The 24,348-nt window shown below is 39.5% G+C and overlaps 1 protein-coding gene across 2 annotated transcripts in view; it reads right to left on the reverse strand.

Annotated features, from left to right (window-relative positions):
• Positions 1-223: 223 nt before the first annotated feature.
• CARNMT1 (carnosine N-methyltransferase 1) overlaps positions 224-24,348 on the reverse strand; it is a gene marked incomplete at both ends in the record, with an annotated part of 40,697 nt that continues 16,572 nt past the window's right edge. Inside the window, 5 exons of one of the 2 annotated variants that reach the window (XM_080709198.1) lie at positions 224-325; positions 723-826; positions 5,639-5,752; positions 7,616-7,794; positions 8,718-8,858. In XM_080709198.1, coding sequence (XP_080565324.1) covers positions 224-325; positions 723-826; positions 5,639-5,752; positions 7,616-7,794; positions 8,718-8,858 — 640 coding nt within the window. The remainder of the gene's footprint in view (positions 326-722; positions 827-5,638; positions 5,753-7,615; positions 7,795-8,717; positions 8,859-24,348) is intronic. The other variant, XM_080709197.1, reaches the window with a different exon arrangement.

Consider the following 24,348-nt stretch of genomic DNA (forward strand, 5'->3'; position numbering starts at 1 on the left):
TCCATTTTACCTTGTGTAATACAAATCTGCATGGCATAGTATATTTCTGAAAAAAGCAATAGACATTATTAAGAAAATAGACACTATTTCTAAATTTTGTTAGGAATAAGAAGGCACCACGATTTGAGGTTGTGTCCTGTCATCACGGATAGTTGATTTCGAGTTGTTTATTTCAGTATTTGTTCTTATTAAATTTTTTTCCGGGTGATATCAGGTAAGACCATTATTGTGGCTTACGGACCACAAACAAGACACATTCATAGTAATATTTCATCATAGAGAGATCATTCACAGTATACGTTGACAATACAGATTCTTTTTCCACCTGCAACAATAATCAATGACAGTAATAATGACCATCATGATAATAGTAGTAGTACAAAAGAGCATATAGAACTCTTATTTCTTTTACACTTACCCTCCCATCCCTTTCTACTTTCTCCACAGCCTAGTCTATTTGTCATCTATCACAAGACTTTACCAAAGCTAATATTTTAATGATTAACTAACATTTACTGAAAACCTATTTTGCCAGAGATTATAGATTTACCATTATACACCATTATCCCTAAGCTTCTAATCCTGACAATTATGTACTACTATGTAATTCATTTTCTAGATAAGAAAACAGGAAGTAACCAAAAGTAAAGCCTGTAACTGTCAAACATCTACATTCTTGTTTAAGGTTTTGAAAGTTAAACTTCATTTCATTCTGTACTTACCTCTACCTGGAATCCATATTGCAGAACGACATTTTTAATATCTTCATAGCTCAATTCTATGGAAAGTTCATTTGCCAAATTTTCAAAGTGGTACAGCAGGGGACCTATGGTTTAAAAAGACCATGAATTAATTTTTTTGTGTGTGTGGTGCTGGGGATGGAACCTAGGGGCATTCTACCTCTGAGTCACACCCCAGCCCAATTTTTTATTCTTATTTTTAAACAGGGTCTCAATAAGTTGCCGAGGGCCTCACTAAGTGGCTGAGGCTGTCCAAGAACCTAGATACTCCTGTCTCAGCCTCTCAAGTACAGGATTACAAGTGTGTGCCAACACGCCCTGCTGAATGAATTACTTGAAAATAAGCATGCGCTAATAGCTATGTTAGGCTGAATTCCAAGTTAAGTAACTTGAGCACTGGATGAAGCAAGAAGAAAAAGAACCATTAGTTTGATAAAGAAATTTTATCTAAATCTCTGAACCGCTGGCCCACTAACATCTGAAAGCTAGGACCTGCTCAAGAGGACTGGGTCCCTTTGTGTGTATCTGACGGCCAATGTGATTATCTACATCGCGGCCTTCACCTGCACTCTCAGTTACTGAGGGAGTAGCTGGATCAGACAATATTAAATCCCCACATTTAAAAGTAGACTGTTAAACGGGTGTGGTGGTGCATGCTTGTAATCCCAGCATTCAGGAGGCTGAGACCAGAGGATCTTGGTTCATGGACAGCCTCAGCCACTTAGTAAGGCCCTTCACAACTCAGTGAGACCCTGTTTCAAAAATAAAAAGACTAAAATAGCCAGGCATGGTGGCGCACACTTGTAATCCCCGCGCTTGGGAGGCCGAGACAGGAGGATCGCACAGGTTCGAAGCCAGCCATGCTGGCTTAAGGAACCCTGTTTCCAAATAAAAAATATAAAATAGGTGTGTAAAATATAAAATATAAAATATAAAATAGGAAGTGTAGCCTGGAGGTAGAAGGGGTTCCAGGAACCCCAATACCACCACCAAAAAATAAAACCAAAAAACAACCCCAAAACTGATAGGTCTGGGGCTGTCACTCGGAGGTCAAATGCCCCTGGGTTCCATCCCCAGTACCACACAAAAGTTAAAACGACCTCTACTTCAATTGCTAACACAAATTATTTGAAAATTTAATCTGTTTCCTTGCACTTTCCTTGATGCATGCAGTAGAATACTACATAGTTTTACATCTGATACTTCATTAGGAACGTTTTCCTATTTTGTTCATCTTTTTTTTCTTTTCTTTTCTTTCTTTCTTTCTTTTTTTTTTTTTTTTTGTGTGGTGCTAGGGATTGAACCCAGGGGCATTCTACCTCCAAGCTACATCTAAGTTGCAGAGGGCCTCACTAAGTAGCTGAGGCTGCACAAGGACCCGGATCTTCCTGTGTCAGCTTCCCAAGTACTGGGATTATAAGTGTGCGCCAACACGCCTGGCTTTTGTTCATCTTTTCTTGGAAATGGTTTTGCCATGTGGCTGTCCTATGACTATTGATTCCACTGCCCTTAAAAATGAAGGTTCAGTCTAAGTTTTTGCTAAATACGTTTTTCATTAATCAGCCTTTATAGTCCTTTATTTTCCTCGGACAGACTTCTAATGATATTAACTTAACAAATATGTATAACAGTGAATGCAATTATGTAACAAGCCAGAGGGGAATATTTTAGGTTTTCTGGGCTACATATATCACTTATCTATATTTTCCTCCTAACTCTTTAAAAGTGTAAAAAACATTCATGGTTGGTAGGGCCATATAAAAATAATACATAAGGCCAAATCTGTAGCACAGATAGAACCATTCCTGTAAAGGCTCACTAGCTTTCCCTTAACCTGGAGGGTGCTAAAAATGACCTCAAATTCCCCTAATTAAACATTATATAGGATAATTTTTTACTTTTGTTTTTTGATGGTACTGGTGATGCAACCCTTGCAAAGCCTCATGCCAGGCAAGTGCACTATCACTGAGCTGTACTCCCAACCAAAGATTGTTTCTGTCTGCCTTTGAGACAAGCTTTCTGTACCAAGTTGGACCCCTCCTGGTCTGAAATTTAGGATCATTCTGCCTCAGTTTCAAGTGTAGCTTGGACTATAGGTTTGTACACTGTACCTGGTTTGCATTTTGTAAATCAATAACCCTCCCAACACTTTTTTAATGAAATTTGGATAATATTTTTCTAATTTTATTACCAGTATCGTTTGTCAGTATTGGAAGATAGACAGCAGTTAGGTTTCTCCTTATACCTGAATATACTGACAGCATAATCTAGGTATGCAGAGTAAAAACCAACCCAAGGGGCTGATACACTCCGAGTTTATATTTATAGAGAAAATTAGGTACCCAAATCTACTAGTTGAAGTCAAAACCATGGCAATGTTATGAGTTTACCAATATAGATAAATTTCATCACATCTCATGGCAGCCCATCTCCTCTGGCACCTGAACATTACTTTGTTCCCTCTTTTAAAATTGAATATTACATTAATTCACACACACATAACAGCCACTAAATATCCACTGTTTGCCTGGCTCTGTATTGAGTGACAAGCAAGCATTTGATCGTTGGTCTCAGCAAGCTCAGAGATGAAAGGGCATGGGGAACAGAGACATAAAAGAGAAGATCAGTAAAGACACTGTGCATAATCCTCAACAATTCAGGTTATCAATGCTAGATTGTGTGTGTGTGTGTGTGTGTGTATGTGTGTGTGTGGTACTGGGGGTGGAACCCAGGGGCTTTCTACCTCTGGGCTATACTCCTAGACCTAGCCTATACTTTATTTGGAATCAGGGTCTCACTAAGCAGCTGAGGCTGGCTTCGAACCTGTGTGATCCTCCTGTCTTAGCCTCCCAAACGCAGGGATTACAAGCATGCGCCACCATGCTCAGCACAATGCTAGATTTTTATGCAGAGAATCTGAGCAACACAGGTGTGCATGTTGGACTCTGGTGAAACAAGAGAATTGAAAGGCACATGGAAGGCCGCATACAACTCAAATCCCTAAGAAAGCTACTAGTATAGTAATCCAGGAAACAGGACTTATAACCCTAATCCAGGCAAGCACAATGAAGCTGGAGCAATGGTTCTCAACTGGGGCACACCTCCCCCAGGAGTACATTTTCCAATGTTAAACACATTTCGGGTTGTCATAACTGAGGTGCTATTGGAAGCTAGTAGATAGAGGCCAAGGATGCTGTTAGCCACCTTACAATGTATAGGACAGATCCCCCTGCAGCCCCATTGAAAGATAATTCAGCCTTGATTGTCAGCAGTGTCACAATGGAGAAGCTGCGATAGAAAGAGGTTTAAGAGATAAGACTTTTAGTCGAGCGTGGTGGGGCACACTTGTAATCCCCATGCTTGGGAGGCTGAGATGGGAGGATCGCACAGGTTCAAAGCCAGCCTCAGCTACTTAGTGAGGCTCTCAGCAACTTAGTGAGACCCTGTTTTCAAAGAAAATATAAAATAGGTCTGGGAGTATAACCCAGAGGTAGAAAGCCTCTGGGTTCCACCCAAAATAAATAAATAAATAAATAAATAAATAAATAAATAAATAAATAAGACATTTAGACAGACTGGATGAAGACAGAGAGGAAGAGGAGTGCTAAGGACTGAACATTTGCTAACCTGAACCTGCTGCCCCCAGTTCATATGTGGAAGCCCTAATCCCTAGTGAGGTTGTACTTGGAGTTAGGATCTTTAAGGAAATAATTAAATGAAGTCATAAAAGTGAGGCTGTGACCATTAGAATTGTTTCCTTGTAAGAAGAGACAGCAGAGAACTACCTTGTGCTTTCTCCTTCCCCCATGCCCTATCAAAGAGAGGTGATAAAAGACATCACAGCAGCAAGAAGGCAGCAGCCTGCAATCAAAGGGGAGCGCCCTCACAACACATCAACCCCGGTGGCACCTCAATCATGGAATTCGTTTCCAGAGAGGCCTGAGGATAAACTTCTGCTGTATAAATTGCCAACCTGTAGTATCTTATTATGGCAGCCCAAGCTAGTGAAAGGCAAAGAAGCCAGGTGAGGTGATACATGCCTCTAAATCTAGTACTTGGGAGGCTGAAATAGGAGGAATACAAGTTTGAGGACAACCTCAGCAAATACTGCTTCTCAAGTTACCTATCAAGACTGTTTCAACATAAAAACTTAAAAAAAAAAAATGGGTGTGGGGGTACAGCTTATTGGTCAAGTGTCACAGGGTACCAGCCCCAGTACCAAGGGGCTTTTTACCTTCGGGCTATACTCCCATACCTATATTTTATTTGGAAACAGGGTCTCATTAAGTTGCTGAGAGCCTCACTAAGTAGCTGAGGCTGGCTTCGAACCTGCGCGATCCTCCTGTCTCAGCCTCCCAAGCGCAGGGATTACAAGTGTGTGCCACCATGCCAGGAAATACACTTTTTTTTTTTTTTTGCCTAAATAAAATATATTTCTATTCTTTTTTAACTTAAGGTATTCAGAAAAGTTTTTATACCTACTCCTTTTCTCAGAATGTGAATGTACTGGGGAGAAGGATTCCATGGGAGAAAAATCTTTCCCCAAATACTTCACTAAGAAAAATCAAAGACCACAATACTTTCTTCCTAACAGAACTGTCTCCATGGAGTGGGAAATGGAGAAGATAAAGGAATGAATCCCCAGTCATCACATTAAACATTAGCATGCTCTTAGGAATGTATGATGCTGTGAGACTGATTGACTGAACACACAATGGCTTCCACTTCTCCGGAGAAACCACCACCCCCGTGTGATCTAGAGAAAACCATGGGCATTTAAAAGATGCACAGCATAATTCTAACTCTCATGAACATTTGGTACTGTGAAGTTCCCAACTGTAAGAAGTACGAATACTCAAATTAATGTGTAAAATATTAATAAATACTGAAACACTTACCAAGATTTATCCAAATTCCACCCGGCTTGAGTATTTTCCATATTGTATCAATATAATCAATAACATTGTGGGCTGTGTCTATGAAAAAACAGGTGGCAATACAGTCCCAGGTATCTAATAAAAAACAAATCAAATCACTGCATTTGTTATTTTGTCTTTTCTTTTAATTCAGTTTCTGCTTACAGAGTATTAATATTTCACTTAACTCAGAGATACAGAAACTAAATTATTATTGTTTTTCTCAGTATTGAAAATTGTACCCAGGACCTTGTGGTAGAGCTATATCTCCAGCCCTTTACATATTTATATTTTGAGACTCATCTGGCTAAATTGCCTAGGCTGGTCTCAAACTTGGAATCTTCCTGCCTCTGCCTCCCATGTTTCTGAGATTATAGGTATATACCACTGTGCCTAGACAAAACCTAAACTCCTTTGGTAAACAATATATAACCAAGGTAACCAAATAAACTGTCATGTAAGATACTCTGTAGCTGATAAAGGCTTTATCAATAAATTATATTCCTAGCATCACCACCAAATATTAAACTCTTTTAGTCAACACTATATATTATAAAAGTAACCAAATTATCAGTCATGAGAGATACTCTTGCTCATAAAGGCTTTATCAATAATTTGATAGTCATTTTGAAAATCACTTGTGATAACACATCACTACCAAATGATATTAATAACTTTTATCTCTCCCCTCCCCTCCCTTCTCCCTCTGCCTCTCTTTCCTTCTCTCTTTCCTTCCTTCCTTCCTTTTGTGGTGCTAGGGATCAAAACCAGGGACTTGTACATGCTAGGAAATACTCTACCACTGAGTCATACCCAACCCTGGCTTTCACCTAAAATCTACTCCAACCTCTAGCAAAATAATAGGCATTACATTTTAAATTCTATTTAAACCAGTGCTAACCAGTGCCACTTTAGAAAGCAGCAGACACCTACTGCCAATTTGAGAACTAAATGACATCAAAACACCCACCATAACTTGGGATAATCATCAAAGAAAAGGAGGGCCAGAAGCAGTAAGAGGGTCGGCACTGTGCAGAAAACACTATCTCCCTCTTGGAGGCTGTGCCCTGGCACAGGGAGAGGGCTGGACTAAAGGTGATGTCAATACTAGTGCTTGTGCAGCAAAGGCACCTGGCCCCAGCAAAGGCACCTGCATCCTTTGCTCTCCAGCTCTGCTCCAAAGAGAGCCACCTGTATTTGCTTAAGTGAAGCTTTCCATTATTTCACTCCTGTTTTGAAACTAGTTTACTCCTTAACTTTTACCCAACAGCTAACATTTTCCATCTCCCCTTTTCCAATAGATATTTTTTTTTTCTATATTGTTACTCCCTTGCTCCAATGGCTTCCTGTCTGAGAAAAAGTCTCCACTGTGGCAGACAAGTACATCTCACCAACCCTCTGTCCCCACCCCAGCAGATCCTGAGGCAGAAACACTCTACTCCCCAAGCCTCTTCCCTCGCCATCCCTTCCGCAAGCTTCCTCTAGAGTCCTGAATGCCTTACTCTTCAACCTTAAGGTTATCTGCTTGATATTCCTTTATTTTGTTTTGTTTTTAGTTTCTGCTCTTAGAAAGGCCTTCCCTGATGTGTCTAGATAAATCAGCAGCCCCTCTCAAGTCACCTGTATCCCCTGTACCCTACTTTCCTTTTCCTCACAATATATTTAATCATTTTTGTTTCTCTTCTAGAGTCTTTTTCTTCTGTGGACAGGGACTTTTGCCTTCATTATACACGTGAACTTTGTTTACTTGTTTATACTAACGGACACAAAACTAAATTTCTTGATTATAGATATATTTCTTTATATTTCCTATTATTATACCTTGTGTAGGGCCTTGAAAATATTCTAAATTGTTACTGACTTACACTTTATATTCTACCATCTGAATGACCACAACATTGGCTCCATTGGAGTTTAGAATAAAAGACAAACCCTTTAAAATGCTTGCTCTGAACTTACTGGATTCTGAATAAATCTCCTGAAAATCTCCTGCTGTCATAGAAAAGTTAGAACCAGGAGGAAGACTGTGGGGGTCAACGTCAGGGAAAAAGATGGGTCGAATCTGATCAGCTGATCTCCGGTTATTGCTAAACTGATGGATCCAGGGGTAAAGTTTATATTTATTAATTTCAGAACATCTGCAAAATAGGAGCATAAAATTCAGTATTAACTAAATATTTTTAACCAGAAAAATCTACTTTGAACACTAAGATATAGGTTTGAGTGAAGCTCATTAGAATTTAACAATGTAAACACTATGCCCCACTCAATTATCTGAAAATGTACAGATGTAGATGAGCAACCAATTATGGATTAAAAGACAAAAAAACTAAACTCAGAGATATAAAGGTGTTATTCACTCATTTATAAAAATGTATTTTTAAAATCCAAATACAAGTAAAAATAGCCCAACTAGTTTTTAAGAAAGAGTACTGGTGCTATAGATTTTAAGTATTGTGTACAATTTTGTCCCCCAGCACTAACCGCCTAAAACTCACTCTGCCACCTGAGAAGACATTGATTTAAACGAGGCAGCTACTGGTTTTTCTCTAACATGTCTTCTGGCTTTAATAACAACTCTTTCCCACTCTCTTCTCAGAGAGGGCACAAGTTCTCAGAGGTCTTACCAACTCAGCCACATGAGCATACCTGGCCATTTTTTAAGAACCAGATTAAGAAAAACAGTCACGACTGGCACTTTAATAAACTCTTATTCCACTAAGGAAACAAAGGAATGATGTTGTGCAGGAATAACAAGCAACCGTTCCTTCCCGGGGCATGCTCAGTCCTGAAGACCCTACAAAGCCATTCCCGCTTGGGAGGATGCCCAGTCACTTTCTAAAAACGCATTTACTCATTCAGTTTCAAGACTGTGTTAACTTATAAGCAACTGGTTAAAATAGTAACTTGTATAAGCATTTTGAATTTAACATAAATATGTATGCTCTACACCATAATCAAACTCTATATATTTATCTTCAAATTCAGAATTGTTTAAAAAATAGGTAGGTCAATCTGATTCTGAGAAATTACTATTTCCAGCAAAAAATAAATTAAATACCTGTTGAGTACAAAGTTGGAAGAAAAGAGCATAAAAAAACTCCATTCATTTCCTTGACAAGCATAACCTAGCATAGCTATTTCCCAGGCCAGTCTTCCTAGTCCAGCACCAGGTACCAGAATATTTACTTTAGAAGGATCCCTGAAATGAAATAAGGCAATTATGTCCAACCCCTCAAAGAAAAGTAAAAAGAAAAGAAAGACAAAATCCACATTAATGACTAAAAACTTAATTATTCAAGGATAAGCTCACAGTTTAGGGCTCTCATTTCTTACAAGTTGAATAAAACTCTGCTTTCTTAAAATTGAAAAATACTCCAAAATATAAATTTTTAAAAAAATAAGAGATCTAAGGACTTATAATATGTGACAAAAACTATCTTTCAGAAAGAAAGGAATCGTCTTATAACTGAAGACATGAAGGTACTCATATTCCTAACAGTTAGCTGTCTCCTGAACTATCTAAGGAAGAGAGATTATTACAAAGTGATCTCAATTATACATGAGTGTGAACAAAATTATTTCATCATGATACAGTAAAACAAAACATAACTTCTAAATTCTATAGGTAATATAATGATTTATGTAATTATGCACATTAAATATATTTCGATCTTAACGTGTCCAGTGTATCTTCAACAGATGGAACAGAAAGTGGGAAGGGGAGATTTTTCACAATTAAATGGGAAGCGGCCTTGTAACTGGGCATACACGATACAAATATATCACTCCAAACCAGAATGCACAACCAAACTGCTCTTTACGTGCTAGCACCACACTGCCGCCAGACATTTCTTTTGCTGGAACATCTGTCATTTCATTTACAAACCAGAAAAGACCTTATCAAAACAAGGCCTTTTCTCGGGAATTCTGGCAAATCAATATACTCTTGAAAAAAGTAAAATGGTAGTCTTACAAGAAACCAAAGGAACAAGTGTATCATGTCAATTAAAAAGGAATTTCACGATTGCACTTTCTATGTTTGGTTCATAAATCAAATCCAATTCCCAAACCTACTCCTACTTATAATTCCACCTTTTATCTGTGTGGTCTTTAAGTCTGACATGCACAAATAGCGGGTTTTTTGTTTTGTTCTGCTTTTTAGTACTAAGGGATTGAACCCAACAATAGCATTCAACCTCCCCGCTACACCCCCAGCCCCCTTTTAGAAGGTCTAAGTTGCCAAGGCTGGCCTCACATCTGCAATCCTCCATTTTAGCATCCCTAGTACTGGGATTATAGGCGAATGACACTGCCCCCGCCAGCACCAGGGTATTTTATTAGTAGCCCATATAATACTTTTTGTATATCCCACTCTGAAAAGAAATAAACAGCCCTAAGGAGGCTTTTGAATATTCAGATCTATAAACAGCACCATGGGAATTTGCCCAGGGTCATTAGTCTTATATAATCATAATAGAATGCTTCCCCCCCTCATTTTAGCTTATATAGTATGTGTGTGTGCGCACGTGCATGCATACACATATGCATGTACCTTAATTTTAATGAAGAGAATGAATACATGCTCTAATTTTTTTTCCGGTCTGCTTTATCCGTCATATGTTTTATACACACATAGATGTATGTGAAATTTTAAAAACTCCTAGCCGGGCGTGGTGGCGCACGCTTGTAATCCCAGTGCTTGGGAGGCTGAGACAGGAGGATCGCATGGGTTCAAAGCCAGCCTCAGCTACTTAGTGAGGCTCTCAGAAACTTAGTGAGACCCTGTTTCCAAATAAAATATAAAATAGGTCTGGGAGTGTAGCCCAGAGGTAGAAAGCCTCTGGGTTCCACCTCCAGTACCACAAAAAAAAAAAAAAAAAAAAAAAACCTCCTAGATTTTTAGGACTCAGTACTGCTTCTTGTGGAAGAACTCACCACATCGACTACCTGCCTAGGCCTCGTTCTCATTTTCTACTCTACCAGATCCACCAAAGCCTTACTACTCTCCAATTACCTCGTTATCTTCTTAGCTCCTGTTTTCTCAATCAAAACACATGCATCTTGCTCCAACTTCTGAGTGGCTGTTCTCAGCTTAAGAGTTAAAAAGATATGGCTGGGTATGTAGTTCAGAGGTACAGCACTTGCCTAGCATAGATAAGGCCCTGGGTTCAATTTCCAGTACCACAATACAAACAACAAAAACCCAAAGTAATGCAAAGAAAAGTAAAAAGAAAATAAATCTATAATCTTCATTAAAAATCACTAGTAATCAATTTCTGAATAGTTGATGAACCAACTACCACACAGAAATTAGAAATCACATTAACCTTAAGGGAAAATTATGTAATAATTTTAATATATTTGTTACTCATGAAAAGTTAACTTTATGAACGCTATTATCAAAATTTTCACAGAATTCCATAGCACTCTACCCCTACCTTGTGGCAGAAATATATTAACAGCACTGTTAAATGGCTATCAGCCAGACACCATGGTTCATGCCTATAATCCCATATTTGGGAGGCTGAGACAGGAGAATTACAGATTGGAAGCCAGCCTCAGCAACTAGTGAGACCCTGTTTAAAAAAAAGGGGGGGGGGTTAGGGATGTGAAAAGGGGGGTTAGGAAGTAGAATGCTCCTAGGTTCAGGTTTCTTATTATCCAGCCATTGGATATAGAATATATCAAGGCACTACCTTAAGAATTACCTGACTACTATGATCTAAAAATTATTTGGATTATGATAAAAAGGATTCCAATGGCACATAAGGAGATATATTAAAACAAACCATCTCGAACTAAAAGAAAAAAAGAACTAAGCAAGAAACAGATGAGAGAATTTTCCCCAAAACCTTATTCTTAAATTGATTTCAAATTTCTTTTTTTTTTTTTTTTTTTTTTGGTGGTACTGGGGGTGGAACCCAGGGCTTTCTACTTCTAGGCTATACTCCCAGACCTATTTTATATTTTATTTGGCAACAGGGTCTCACTAAGTTGCTGAGAGCCTCACTAAGTAGCTGAGGCTGGCTTCGAACCCATGCGATCCTCCTGTCTCAGCCTCCTAAGCGTGGGGATTACAAGTGTGCGCCACCACGCCCGGCTGATTTCAAATTTCTTTATATAAGGAATAGTAACAACAAAATGGAGAGTTCCTCTCTAATTATGTGTATGAAATTCAGGCACTCTAGCAATTCCTGCTATGAATCTCGAAGATGACGAGGGCATTTCTATGAAGGTATTTCTGTGGGAAAAAATAAATGGAGATTTGAATATACACCTTAGGTGGGCATGGTGGCACATGCCTGTAATCCCGGTACTTGGGAAGTTGAGGCAGGAAAATTGCAGATTTGAAGCCAGCCTCAGCAATTTTGTGAGGATGTCAGTAATTTAGTGAAACCCTGTTTCCAAATAAAAAATAAGAGGGGCTGGGAGAGTGGCTCAGAGGTAGAATGCTCCGAGGTTCATTCTCCAGCACCACAATAATAACCTAAGTACAGACCTTAATGATGAGTTCATTTAAAACCAGGCTGAAACTTCAAAAGCCAGGCAGAGAGGCATACAGTATATGGCTCAGAAACCGAATGCTGCCTACTTAAGATTCTCAGCAAAAAGAAGTAAACAAGTTAATACAGTTCAAACATGGTAATGCAGTACAAATATGACGCCTTTAATAAATAGGGAATCTTTCAGCAGTTACTTCAAGAAGAGAATGAAGAAAAGGCATATCCATAAGGATGGAAGAACACGATGTATATGTCTGAGGTCATGGATTGTGTCTGTAGCGCCCCAAGTTTCTTACCAATAGCGAACGTTGTTCTTTTGTTTCCCCATTACTGGGATAAAACTCAGGGGTGCTCAGAGTTTGAGCTATCACTGAACTACATCCCCAGTCCCTTTTAAGACAAGGGTCTTAGTCTCAATCTGGCCTCAAACGTAAAATCCTCCTGCCTCAGCCTCCCAAATTTCTGGGATTACAGGTATGGGCCAACCCTCTTGGCTAAATATTGTTTTGTTTTTTTGGCAGGTCTGGGGATGGAACCCAGGGGCATTTGACCACCAAGTTATATCCCCTGTCCTATTTTTTTTATTCTTTATTTTGAAACAGGGTCTCACTAAGTAGCTGAGGCTGTCCACGAACCGCGATCCTCCAGTCTCAGCCTCCCAAATGCTGGGATTCTAAGCGTGCACCACCAGCCCGGCCTAAACACTGTTCTTGATACAGGTTTACTTTATATACAGAATGACCTTTATAATTAGAATAGATTAGAAAACACCAACATCAAAAACATCAACACACTTGTGATACCAAAATTTGGGAGGCTGAAACCAGACCACAGATAGCCTCAGCTACTTAGTGAGGCCCTTTGCAACTCAATGACACCCTGTTTCAAAATATAGAATAAAAAATGGGGCATGGGGTGTAGCTAGAAGGTCAAATGCCTCTGGGTTCCATTCCAAGACCCGCAAAACAAAACAAAACAAAAAAACAAACAAAAAAAAAAGCAAAGAAACACCAACATCAAATACTGTTTTGTTCTATCAAGATGGTGACACTTAGCTGGGCATGGTGGCGCACACTTGTAATCCCAGCATTTGGGAGGCTGAGACTGGAGGATCGTGGCTTGCGGACAGCCTCAGTCACTTAGTGAGGCCCTTTGAAACTTAGACCCTGTTTCAAAAATGTAAAGAGTAAAAACTGGGGACAAGGGTGTAGCTCTGAGGTCAAATGCCTCTGGGTTCAATGCCCAGACCTGGGGGGGGAAAAATGATGACACTTGGCTGCCCCCTGGTGGTAAGAATATACGCATTTTTAAGCACCCAAAGTGGGTTTTGTGAATCACAGCTACCACCTACCTGTGACTACTACGAAAACACCTAAAATGTACAAATTGAGATGTGTTGTAAGTGAAAAATAAAAGATTTTAAAGAGTTGATATACAAAGATATTAAAATATATTTCAGGCTGGGCGTGATGGCGCACACTTGTAATCCCAGCATTTGGAAGGCTGGGACAGAAGGATCACAGTTCTTGGACAGCTTCTGCTAGTGAGGCCCTTTGCAACTCAGTGAGATCCCATTTCAAAATAAAGAATAAAAATAGGGCTGGGGGTGGAGCTCAAAGGTAGAATGCCCCTGGGTTCCACATCCCCTGTACCGAAAAAAAAAAAAAAAAATATATATATATATATATATATATATATATATCATTAATAATCTTTTACATTGATTATATGTTGAAATAACAGGATATATTGTGATAAGTACATTATTAATTTCACTTATTTCTATTACATCTTTTAATGTAGCTACCAGAAAATATAAAATTACATACGTGCCTTGCACTTGTGGGCTGCATTATGCTTCTGTTGAATAGTGGGGATCTGTATTCCACTGAGCTCTGGCTAGCTCAGTGACAGATCACAGGCATGCTCAAGGCCCTGCTTCAATCAGTCCCCAGCACTGCCGCCCCTACCCCATTACACTTAGCAAAACACAACTGTGAAATGGTACTGTGACCGTTAAAAAAAACTCTAAAACTAGCTAGGGGTGGTGGTGCACGCTTGTAATCCCCACACTTGGGAAAACAAACAAACAACAAAAAACCCTCTAAAACCATGTCAAAGGGGTGTTTTGTCTTGGGTGTCACTGTGCCCAGGTCTTGAATCCCAGGCCCAAGTGATTTTTCCTCAGCCTCCCTTGTAGCTGGGATTACTGGCATGTATCTTGGCACCTAGGTCCTAACAATGTAGTATTTTGTTTTGTTTTTGGAAGCTCAAGAACTGAGGTCCTCATGCGTGTGTGCACTCTACCGCTGACCCCTATACTGTATTAGTGTGTGTGTGTATGTGTGTGTGTGTGTGTGTGTGTGTGTGTGGTACTGGAGGTGGAACCCAGAGGCTTTCTACCTCTGGGCTATACTCCCAGACCTATTTTTTTAATATTTTATTTGGAAACAGGGTCTCACTAAGTTGCTGAGAGCTTCACTAAGTAGCTGAGGCTGGCTTGAAATCTGTGCGATCCTCCTGTCTCAGCCTCCAAGTGTGGGGATTACAAGCGTGCACCACCACGCCCGGCTTTCTATACTGTATTTTTAAGGGATAAACATTTAGTCAGTTTAACAATGCAAGTTGATAAAAACAAAGGAAATGCATGTTAGTGGTTATTACAAAAGAAGTGGAACGTGGTGCTCTGAATAAGCTTCTTTCAAAAAATAAATCTGAAGCAGGGTGTGGAGGAACACACTTGCAATCCCAGCATTTGGAAGGCTGAGACAGGAGGTTTGTAGTTCGAGGGCAGCCTCAGCTACTTAGTGAGGCCCTTTGCAACTCAGTGAGACCCTGTTTCAAAATACAAAATAAAAAATTGCCGGGCGTGGTGGCGCAAACTTGTAATCCCCGCTCTTGGGAGGCTGAGACAGGAGGATTGTGCAGGTTCAAAGCCAGCCTCAGCTGACTTAAGAGACCCTGTTTCCAAATAAAATATAAAATAGGGCTGGGAGTGTAGCCCAGAGGTAGAAGGCCCCTGGGTTCCATCCCCAGTACCACCAAAAAAAAAAAAAAAGGGCTGGGGGTGTAGCTTGGAGGCAGAATGCCCTTGGGTTCCATCCCCAATACCACAAATAAATAATCTGAAGAAAATATGGTAAAATGTCAAGGTTCACTAGAGCTAGGTATTGGAACTGCTATTATACATCACTGAAAGTTAGTTATAAATCAGTAGTCTATTGCCTTCAAAACTACAGTCCCAACTTACCTCTTTACCGGTTCCCAAAAAAGAACTTATTTCAGGGCAACTTCTAGGACCTTCTCATCTTAGTCTTTAGAGCCTCTGCATACTTACAGAAGCTCAGTTTAAATTATTATCATTTTAATATAAATTTCTACCTCACCTATCATCCCCAAATATCCCAGGCACCCTTAAAACTCACTCCTCTGTGCCATCAGTGCTCCTTCATATACCTGCTCAAGTTATTTATTATTTATTTATTTTGCGGGTCCGAGGGTGGAACCCAGGGGCATTCAACCTCCAAGCTACACCCTCTGCCCTATTTTTTATTCTTTATTTTGAAACTGGGTCTCACTGAGTTGCAGAGAGCCTCACTAGGTAGCTGAGGCTGTCTGGAACCACGATCCTCGGGTCTCAGCCTCCCGAATGCTGGGATTACAAGCGTGCGCCACCACGCCAGGTTTACCTGCTCAACTTAATACCAAGTTCTTTGCTTTGTTTCTTTCATCTAATGCATGCATAAATCAGCAACTGTGTCCTGTAGGCCAGTCACTTGTTTTTGAAAATAAGATTTTATCGGAACATGACCATTCCACTACCTAAGCACCGGTTTTTGTTTATTTTTTGTTTTTCTTTTGTCATATTGTGTGTGTGATGAGGATCAAATCTAAAACCTCATACATGTGAGGCTAACACTCCATCACTGAGGATTCTCCACCCTTTATAAAAATTTTGAGAGAGGGTCTAAAAGTTGCCCAGGCTGGCCTCAGACTTGTCATCCTCCTAAGTAGCTGAGCTCATAGGCACACACTACGGAGCTCATTTAAGTACTATTTATGGTAGCATTTCCTGGCAACAGAGCACACTACCTGCACAACCTAAAATATGTATTATATGATGCTTTAAAAAGTTAGCCAACCTCCCATCTAATGCACCTTAAGCCTCTAGTCCTAGAAGAAAACAGAGCTTTCTTAATTCCACTACATGATGGTACTATAATTTACCAAAGCGCAATTAAAGACATTTAGATCATTGCTAATCTTTTGCTCTTATGTTAAAACTAATGCCATTGGCATCAATTTCCACATGTGTAGAATAGCTTTACTGAAAATGAACTACAAGAATGAAAACAGCACTTGCATCTTGACAAGTATTTGCTGAAGTGCCACCACAATGGCTTTTAATAATCTAATCTTCCACCAGCAACATGTTTACCTACATCTTCCCTAGAAGTTATCTTTCCAATCTTCACAATAAAGTATGTTAACAATGCCTTCTTAATGTGTTTTCATTTGCATTTTCTTGTGTGATTGAATGTCTTGCATTTTTTTCTGTGAAGTATTTATTGTTTTTCTACTGGGTTTTTAGTGTTGAATTGTTTTATCACTGGGTTTATTATCCTAGATTTATTAACAATTGAAAATTTGATCTAAAAAATACTTGTTTTCAGCTATGACTTTTAGGATGAGGGAGACATCTACTTTCAGCCTCTAAAATAATACTGCATTGCTTGCTTGGCAGTTTATACTTCCTCTATTTTTCTCTTTCCAAAAGGGTTCCTTTAAGCTGGGCGTGGTGACAGGAGGACCCAGGCTTGCAGACAGCCTCAGCTACTTAGTGAGGCCCTTTACAACTCATGTGAGACCCTGTTTCAAAGTAAGGAATAAAAAATAGGGCTGGGGGTAGAGCTTGAAGGTAAAATGCCCCTGGGTTCCATCCCTAGTACCACACACACAAAAAAAGAAAGGGTTCCATTTAGCTAACAGAATCCTCTCATAAATTATAATTTACATTCTTTATTTTAATCTAAGTAGAAAAAAAAATTAAAGCTCAGAATATTTTTTCCCTTAATGTTCAACTATGTAAAAGAAAAAAATTATTCAAGTCAACAGAGTATATTAGTGCTTCTTCTTGAGTACAAGGAAATGCCAAAACATAACAGAAACAAAATAGAACACCAAATTCTTTTGTTTCTATCTTTTTTGATACTGGAGATTGAACCCAGAGGTATTCTGCCTCTGAGCTATATCCTCAGCCCCCCCCCTTTTTTTTGCGGGTGTGGGGTTGGAACCCAGGGGCATTCGACCTCCAAGCTATACCCCCTGCCCTATTTTTTATTCTTTATTTTGAAACCAGGTCTCATTGAGTTGCACAGGGCCTCACTAAGTAGCTGAGGCTGTCTGCGAACTGTGATCCTTCGGTCTCAGCCTCCGGAATGGTCTCAGCCTCCGGAATGCTGGGATTACAAGCGTGCGCCACCACGCCTGGCTTCCTTTTTTTTTTTTTTTTTTTTTTTTAATTTTGAAACAGATTCTCACACTAAGTTGGTGAGGCTAACCTCAAACTGGTGATCCTTCTATCTCAGCCTCTCAAGTACCAGGATTATAGGTATGCACCACCATTGCCAGCTTCCAAATTCTTCTAATAAAGAATGGGCCAGCCGGGCGTGGTGGCGCATGATTGTAATCCCCCCCTCCCCACATGATTGTAATCCATCTCCTTGTTTGGGAGGCGAAGACAAGAAGATCACGAAGGTTCAAAGCCAACCTTGCTGGCTTAAGAGACCCTGTTTCCAAATAAAAATTAGGTCTGGGAATATAGCCCAGAGGTAGAAGGGTTCCAAACCCCAGTACCACCAAAAAAAAAAAAAAAAAAAAGGGGGGGGGCCAATAAAATTAAGATCTAAAAAAAAATTGTCAAAACTTTCAGGATTCATAAGAAAATGTGATTCATAATCACATGTGTTGATAACTCTCTCCAGACAAGCCAGGTACATAAGAGTCTATCTTTCCTTAGCATTTTATAGCATTAAATTCTTAAATGATTAGATACTTCAAAACTTGATACTATTTTGACTAATTCATTATTTTCAATGGGCAGAGTTCAAAATTAATTTTAAAAACAAACCAGAAGCTAATAACCACTGAAATACTTGGCATACAACACAATATATAGAGCATTTCCGTAACAAATAGACCCGAAGTCTTTGACTTCAAAGTTGCATGTACTTTTAAACTAGGCATATTAAAAATAGTAATAAACTGGAAAAACTAAAAGCAAGTATGTTTTCATAAGAAAAACTATCTTAAGATCACAAATATAGTTATATACATAATATGTATACATTATCTTTCATAGACGGGTCAGTTAGAAAAAGCCTTTGTGGGGCATGGTGGGACACATCTATAACTGCAGCAACTCAGGAGCCTGAGACAGGAGGATTCTGAAATCCAGGCCAGTCCAGGCAATTTAGCAAGACCTTGTCTCAAAAATAAAGCGGGCTTGAGTCCCCAGTACCAGATAACAGAAGAAAAGGGGCGGGGGGAGGCAAGGAAATAGCCTTTATTGAAATTTTAAAAAGATCAGAACACAGTCAAAAGGCTGGTTGACATAAATCTGAGTCAAATCCAGCCTGAGTATAAAAACGTCAAATTCCCATCTGTTCACTGTGGCACAAAGAATGTATCTGAGACCCAAAGTTGCCCAGGATTTATCAGAACCAGGCTAGACCTACTCTTTTTTTTTTTTTTGCAGGTCTGGTAGTGGAACCCAGAGGCATTCGACCTCTGAGCTACACCCCCTGCCCTATTTTTTTATTATTTTGAAACAGGATCCCACTAAGTTACAGAGGGCCTCACTAAGCAACTGAGGGTGTCCAGGAACCACGATCCTCTGATCCTCCGTCTCAGCCTTCTGAATGCTGGGATTACAAGCCTGTGCCAACACGCCTAGCTAATCTTATCTACTCTTAAGAAAGACATTTAAATCAAACAAGTACAACAAATGATGTAAAAAGAAATATGTAATTTTCACACTGGGATGGCAAAATTATATATTTTACTAGTGTGCTTCATTTAAAGTTTATGTACTCCCTCTCTACTTTTATGACAGTACTTTCAGAAATGGGAATTGGGTGGGTGGGAGGGAAACATCCCTTGAAATCTTTTAGATTTAGAATTCTGTGAACCGTTTTACCTATTAAAAAAAAAAGTTTAATTATTCTTTTATTTTGAAAATAATGGCCAGGTGTGGTGGTACATGCTTGTAATCCCTGCGCTTGGGAGGCTGAGACAGGAGGATCACACAGGTTTGAAGCCAGCCTCAGTTACTTAGGCTCTCAGCAACTTAGTGAGACTCTGTTTCCAAATAAAATATAAAATAGGTCTGGGAGTATACCCCGGAGGTAGAAAGCCCCTGAGTTCCAATCCCAGTACCACCAAATAAATAAATAAATAAAATAAAATTATGCCTTAGAGCCAGATGTGGTAGTGGACACCTATAATCCCAGCCCTTGGGGAGGCTGAGACAGGAGGATCCCACAGGTTCGAAGCCAGCCTCAGCTACTGAGTGAGGCTCTCAGCAACCTAGTGAGACCCTGTTTCCAAATAAAGTATAAAATAGGTCTGGGAGTATAGCCCAGAGGTAGAAAAGCCCCTGGGTTCCACCCCCAGTACCACAAAAAATAAAATAAAACCTAAGGAAAAATAATTTAACAGAAGAGAGTATATCATAACTATAGTAAATAACAGCCAGGCATGGTGGCACACAGTTTTTAAACCCAGTACTTGGGAGGCTATGACAGAAGAATCTCAGCTTTGTGGCCAGCCTCTGCAATGTGAGGCCCTCTGCAACTTCATGAGATCTTGTTTTGAAATAAATAGGGCTGGAGGAATAGTTCAGGTTAGGAATGCCCAGGGTTCAATTCTCTACCCCCCACACATAAAAGCTATATGATACTTAATGTACTACCACTGATTTTAAAAAACTATGAATATAGGAACTATGAGTAGGGCGCAGTGGTAGAGTACTTGTGAAGCATGTATGAGGCCCTGGATTGATTCCCACCAAGCTCCTCACAAAAATAACCTTTACTAGAATTTACTAAGCAAGAATAGCATTTAAGAACTGTGTACTTCTTATTATAAATTAAGCCATGAATTTCAAAACAATTCTTACTGAGGAAGATATCTTACAGAAAAGCATTAAAAGCAGATTGTCGTCAGCATCATATTTCATGGGCAAAAAGGCAATGATCACTCCTCACAAAGAGAATTCCTGGACCAGGTGGGTTCATGAGTAAATTCCACCAAATATTACAGAAGAATCAACACCAATCCTTCTCAATTTCAGAAAACTGAAGCAAGAACGTGTACTAATTTATTCTATGAGGTTGGTATTGCCTGATATCAAAATCAGATTAAAATCATAAGAAAAGAAAATTACAGGTCAATATTGCTTATAAAAATAAATGTAAAAATTCTAAATAATAGCAAATAAAAATCAACAAATTAAGCCAGGTGTGGTGGCGCATGCTTGTAATCCCAGTATTCGGGAGGCTGAGACCAGAGGATTGATTGGGGTTCATGAACAGCCTCAGCTACTTAGTGAGGGTCCTCTGCAACTCAGTGAGACCTGGTTTCAAAATAAAGAATAAAAATTAGGGCTGGGGGTGCAGCTTAGAGGTAGACTGCCTCTGAGTTCCATCTACAGTACCACACACACACAAAAAAAATCGACAAATTAAAAAAAAAAAAGATTAACCATAAACAAGTGGGATTTATTGGGTGATAGGGTGATACAAGGGTGGTTTAACATAACAAAATCAAGTAATGTAAGATGTCACTTTAAAAAAGTGGAAAAAAGCGGGACGTGGTGGTGCCCGCTTGTAATCCCCGTGCTTGGGAGACGGAGACAGGAGGATTGCGCAGGTTCGAAGCCAGCCATGTGCGCTGGCTTAGGACACCGTGTTTCCAAATAAAAATGTAAAAATAGGTCTGGGAGTGTAGCCTGGAGGTAGAAGGGCTTCCGGGAATGCCAGTACCACCAACAAAACAAAACAAAACAAAACAAACAAACAAACAAAATGAAAATCAATCAGGATAGAAGAAATTGTCCTACCTAGGCTGAGGTCAGCCTCAGCAAATAGTGAGACATTCAGCAACCTAGCAAGATCCTGTTTCAAAATAAAAAAAGTTTAGCCGGGCGTGGTGACGCACACTTGTAATCCCCGCGCTTGGGAGGTGGAGACAGGAGGATCGCGCAGGTTCGAAGCCAGCCTTGCTGACTTAGGAGACCCTGTTTCCAAATAAAATATTAAAAAATAGGTCTGGGAGTGTAGCCCAGAGGTAGAAGGGTTTCCAGGAACCCCAGTACCACCAAAGAACAACAACAAACACACACACACACACACAAAAAAAAAAAAAAAAAACAGGGTTGGGGGTAGCTCAGAGGTACAACACTCCTTGATTCAACCCCCAATACCCCCAACACACAAAGTAGTACTTGGACTCTCAACGCATAAAAGTATAGTCACCTTTTCAGCAGTTGACGAACTATTGTGTCCAAAGGAACAAAAACATTTTTTCTCAGCCAGGATAAGAGAAAATCCTTGCAAACACCATATTCAACAAGGGAGTAATACATGCAAAATAAAAAAAATCAAAATCAATGATCCCACTGTATGGAAGGCTGAATTCCAGGAAGGGACAGGAGAATGGCAGGTTCAAGATGAGCCTCAGCAATTTAGGAGAGATTTTGGAACCTAGTGAAACCCTGTTTCAAAACAAGAAATAAAATAAGCTGAGGGTGTAGCTCCTAGAGGTAGAATGTTTCTGGGTTCAATTTCCAGTACAAAGAAAAAAGCACTACAAGCATCCAGTCTCTTTACTAATACTGAATATAAAATGTAAAAACAAATCTGTGAACACAAAAAACTATAAATAAAAAGCTTGTCAAAGAGTATCATAAGCCCGGCATGGTGGCGCAGGCTTGTAAATCCCACGCTTGGGAGGCAGAGACAGGAGAATTGCACAGGTTCAAAGCTAGCCTTGCTGGCTTCAGAGACCCTGTTTCCAAATAAAAAATATAAAAAACAGGTGTCTGAGAGTGTAGCCCGGAGGTAGGAGGTTTCCAGAAACCCCAGTACCACCACCAAAAAAAAAAAAAGAGTATCACAGCCGGGCGTGGTGGCACACCCTTGTAATCCCAGCATTCGGGAGGCTGAGACTGGAGGATCATGGTTTGTGGACAGCCTCAGCTACTCAATGAGGCTCTTTGCAACCCAGTGAGACCCTGTTTCAAAATATAAAATAAAAAATAGGGCCGGGTGTGGTGGCGCACGCTTATAATCCCCACGCTTGGGAGGTGGAGACAGGAGAATCATACAGGTTCGAAGCTAGCCCTGCTGGCTTAAGAGACCCTGTTTCCAAATAGGTCTGGGAGTGTACCCCAAAGGTAGAAAGAAGGGTTTCCAGGAACCCCAGTACCATTAAAAAAAAAAAAAGGGCTGGGGGTGTAGCTCAGAGGTAGAATGCCCCTGGGTTATATCCCCAGTATTGGAAAAAAAAAAAAATACTATAAGCCAGATGTGGCAGAGAATGCCTTTAATCCCAACAACTCAAGACAGGAAGATTACAATTCAAGGCTGGCCTGAACAATTTAGGGAGGCCCTGTCTCAAAATAAAAGCGCGTGTGTGTAATACCCCTGGGTTCCATCACTAATACCCCACACAGAATATTCTTATCATAAATATTTCTAGTGGTTCAAGTATTTGAATTTGCCTAGCTTCTTAAATACTATGAATAAACTTCTTTCTAAATTATGTCTACAAGGCACAATATTTTAAAAAGGCAGTAAGTCATTAGCTGTACTACTTCTGAATCTTATACCTCAGTTTTTAAACACAGAAACATGAAAATATTTTATTTTCAGTTCTGGTAACATGGCCAGAATTATAAACTCAACTATGCTTCCAATGTTCCTTACTTACTCAACTATTTCTAAGTCTCACACCACTTCACTATAAATTTGAAAAATTATTTTAAAAAATCAGAAATCAATAGTGCCTTAATTATCATTAACAATAAAATAAAAGTAATGAAAACTAAGTGATATATAAATCACAAATATATAATGAGTCTATTACTCCTTCAACTGCTTATTCAGAAAGAAATTATAGCACAACATGTCAAAAATATTACTGACCACAAGCAGATATACTGTGGGTGATTTATTTAACTAAAAATAATCTACATACCATACAGGTATTCAAACAAAGTGAATTAGCAGCCATTACATGTTAAAAGCTGACTAATCAACAAAATGCCTTATTTCTACCCTTAACAGGTGACAAATACCAATACATTAATGGGTTCCTGTGGACACAATAGCTCATCAACTGCTCATCAATAGCTCATCAACTGTCAATGTTTGAAACATTGACAGTCCAAGTACTTTTCTGTGTGTGTGTGTGGTCCTGGGGATTGAATCAAAGCACATTCTACCTCTGAGTCACACCCCAATCCTTTTTTTTTTTAAACAAGGTCTTGCTAGGTTGCTGAGTCTCACTATTTGCTGAGGCTGTCCTCAAACCTGAGGACAAGTAATAGGATTACAAGCCTTCCAAGTACTGGGATTACAGGCAGGCACCATTTCGCCCAGCTCCAAGTACTTACTTCTTAATGTTGTAAAAATTTTATTACTCTGCTTCAGGAAGATGCTAAAGTCAATGTGCATGAAATAAAAGGTGAAATGCATATGAAATTTCAGAAACTATTTCCTTTCCTAGAAAATGACAATATTTTTACATATTTCTAGGTGCAAAGTTTATGGGCAAAATTTTCTTAATAACTGAAGCAGCTAATACATGCAAGCATATCAGAAATTTGAGGAAAAACTATTTGCTCAGTCTCTCACACTAGTGGCCTGAAAGATGATGGAAAATGCCTTTTTTTCCTGGCCGTTAATATGATGTACTTTGTTTCTGCTATTCATGTGCATGTCATGTCTGGCATTCAATTAAAAAATTATTAAACAAACTGGGTGTAGTGGCACATGCCTGTACTCCCAGTACTTGGGAGGCTGAAACAGGAGGATCACAGGTTCTTGAACAGCCTCAGCCACACAGTGAGACTCTTAGGAATCTAGAGATCCTTTTTCAAAACAAAAAATAAAAAGGGCTGGG

The sequence above is a fragment of the Muscardinus avellanarius genome (assembly GCF_963383645.1).
Source record: "Muscardinus avellanarius genome assembly, chromosome: 13".
In the NCBI taxonomy this organism is placed as follows: Eukaryota; Metazoa; Chordata; class Mammalia; order Rodentia; family Gliridae; genus Muscardinus; species Muscardinus avellanarius.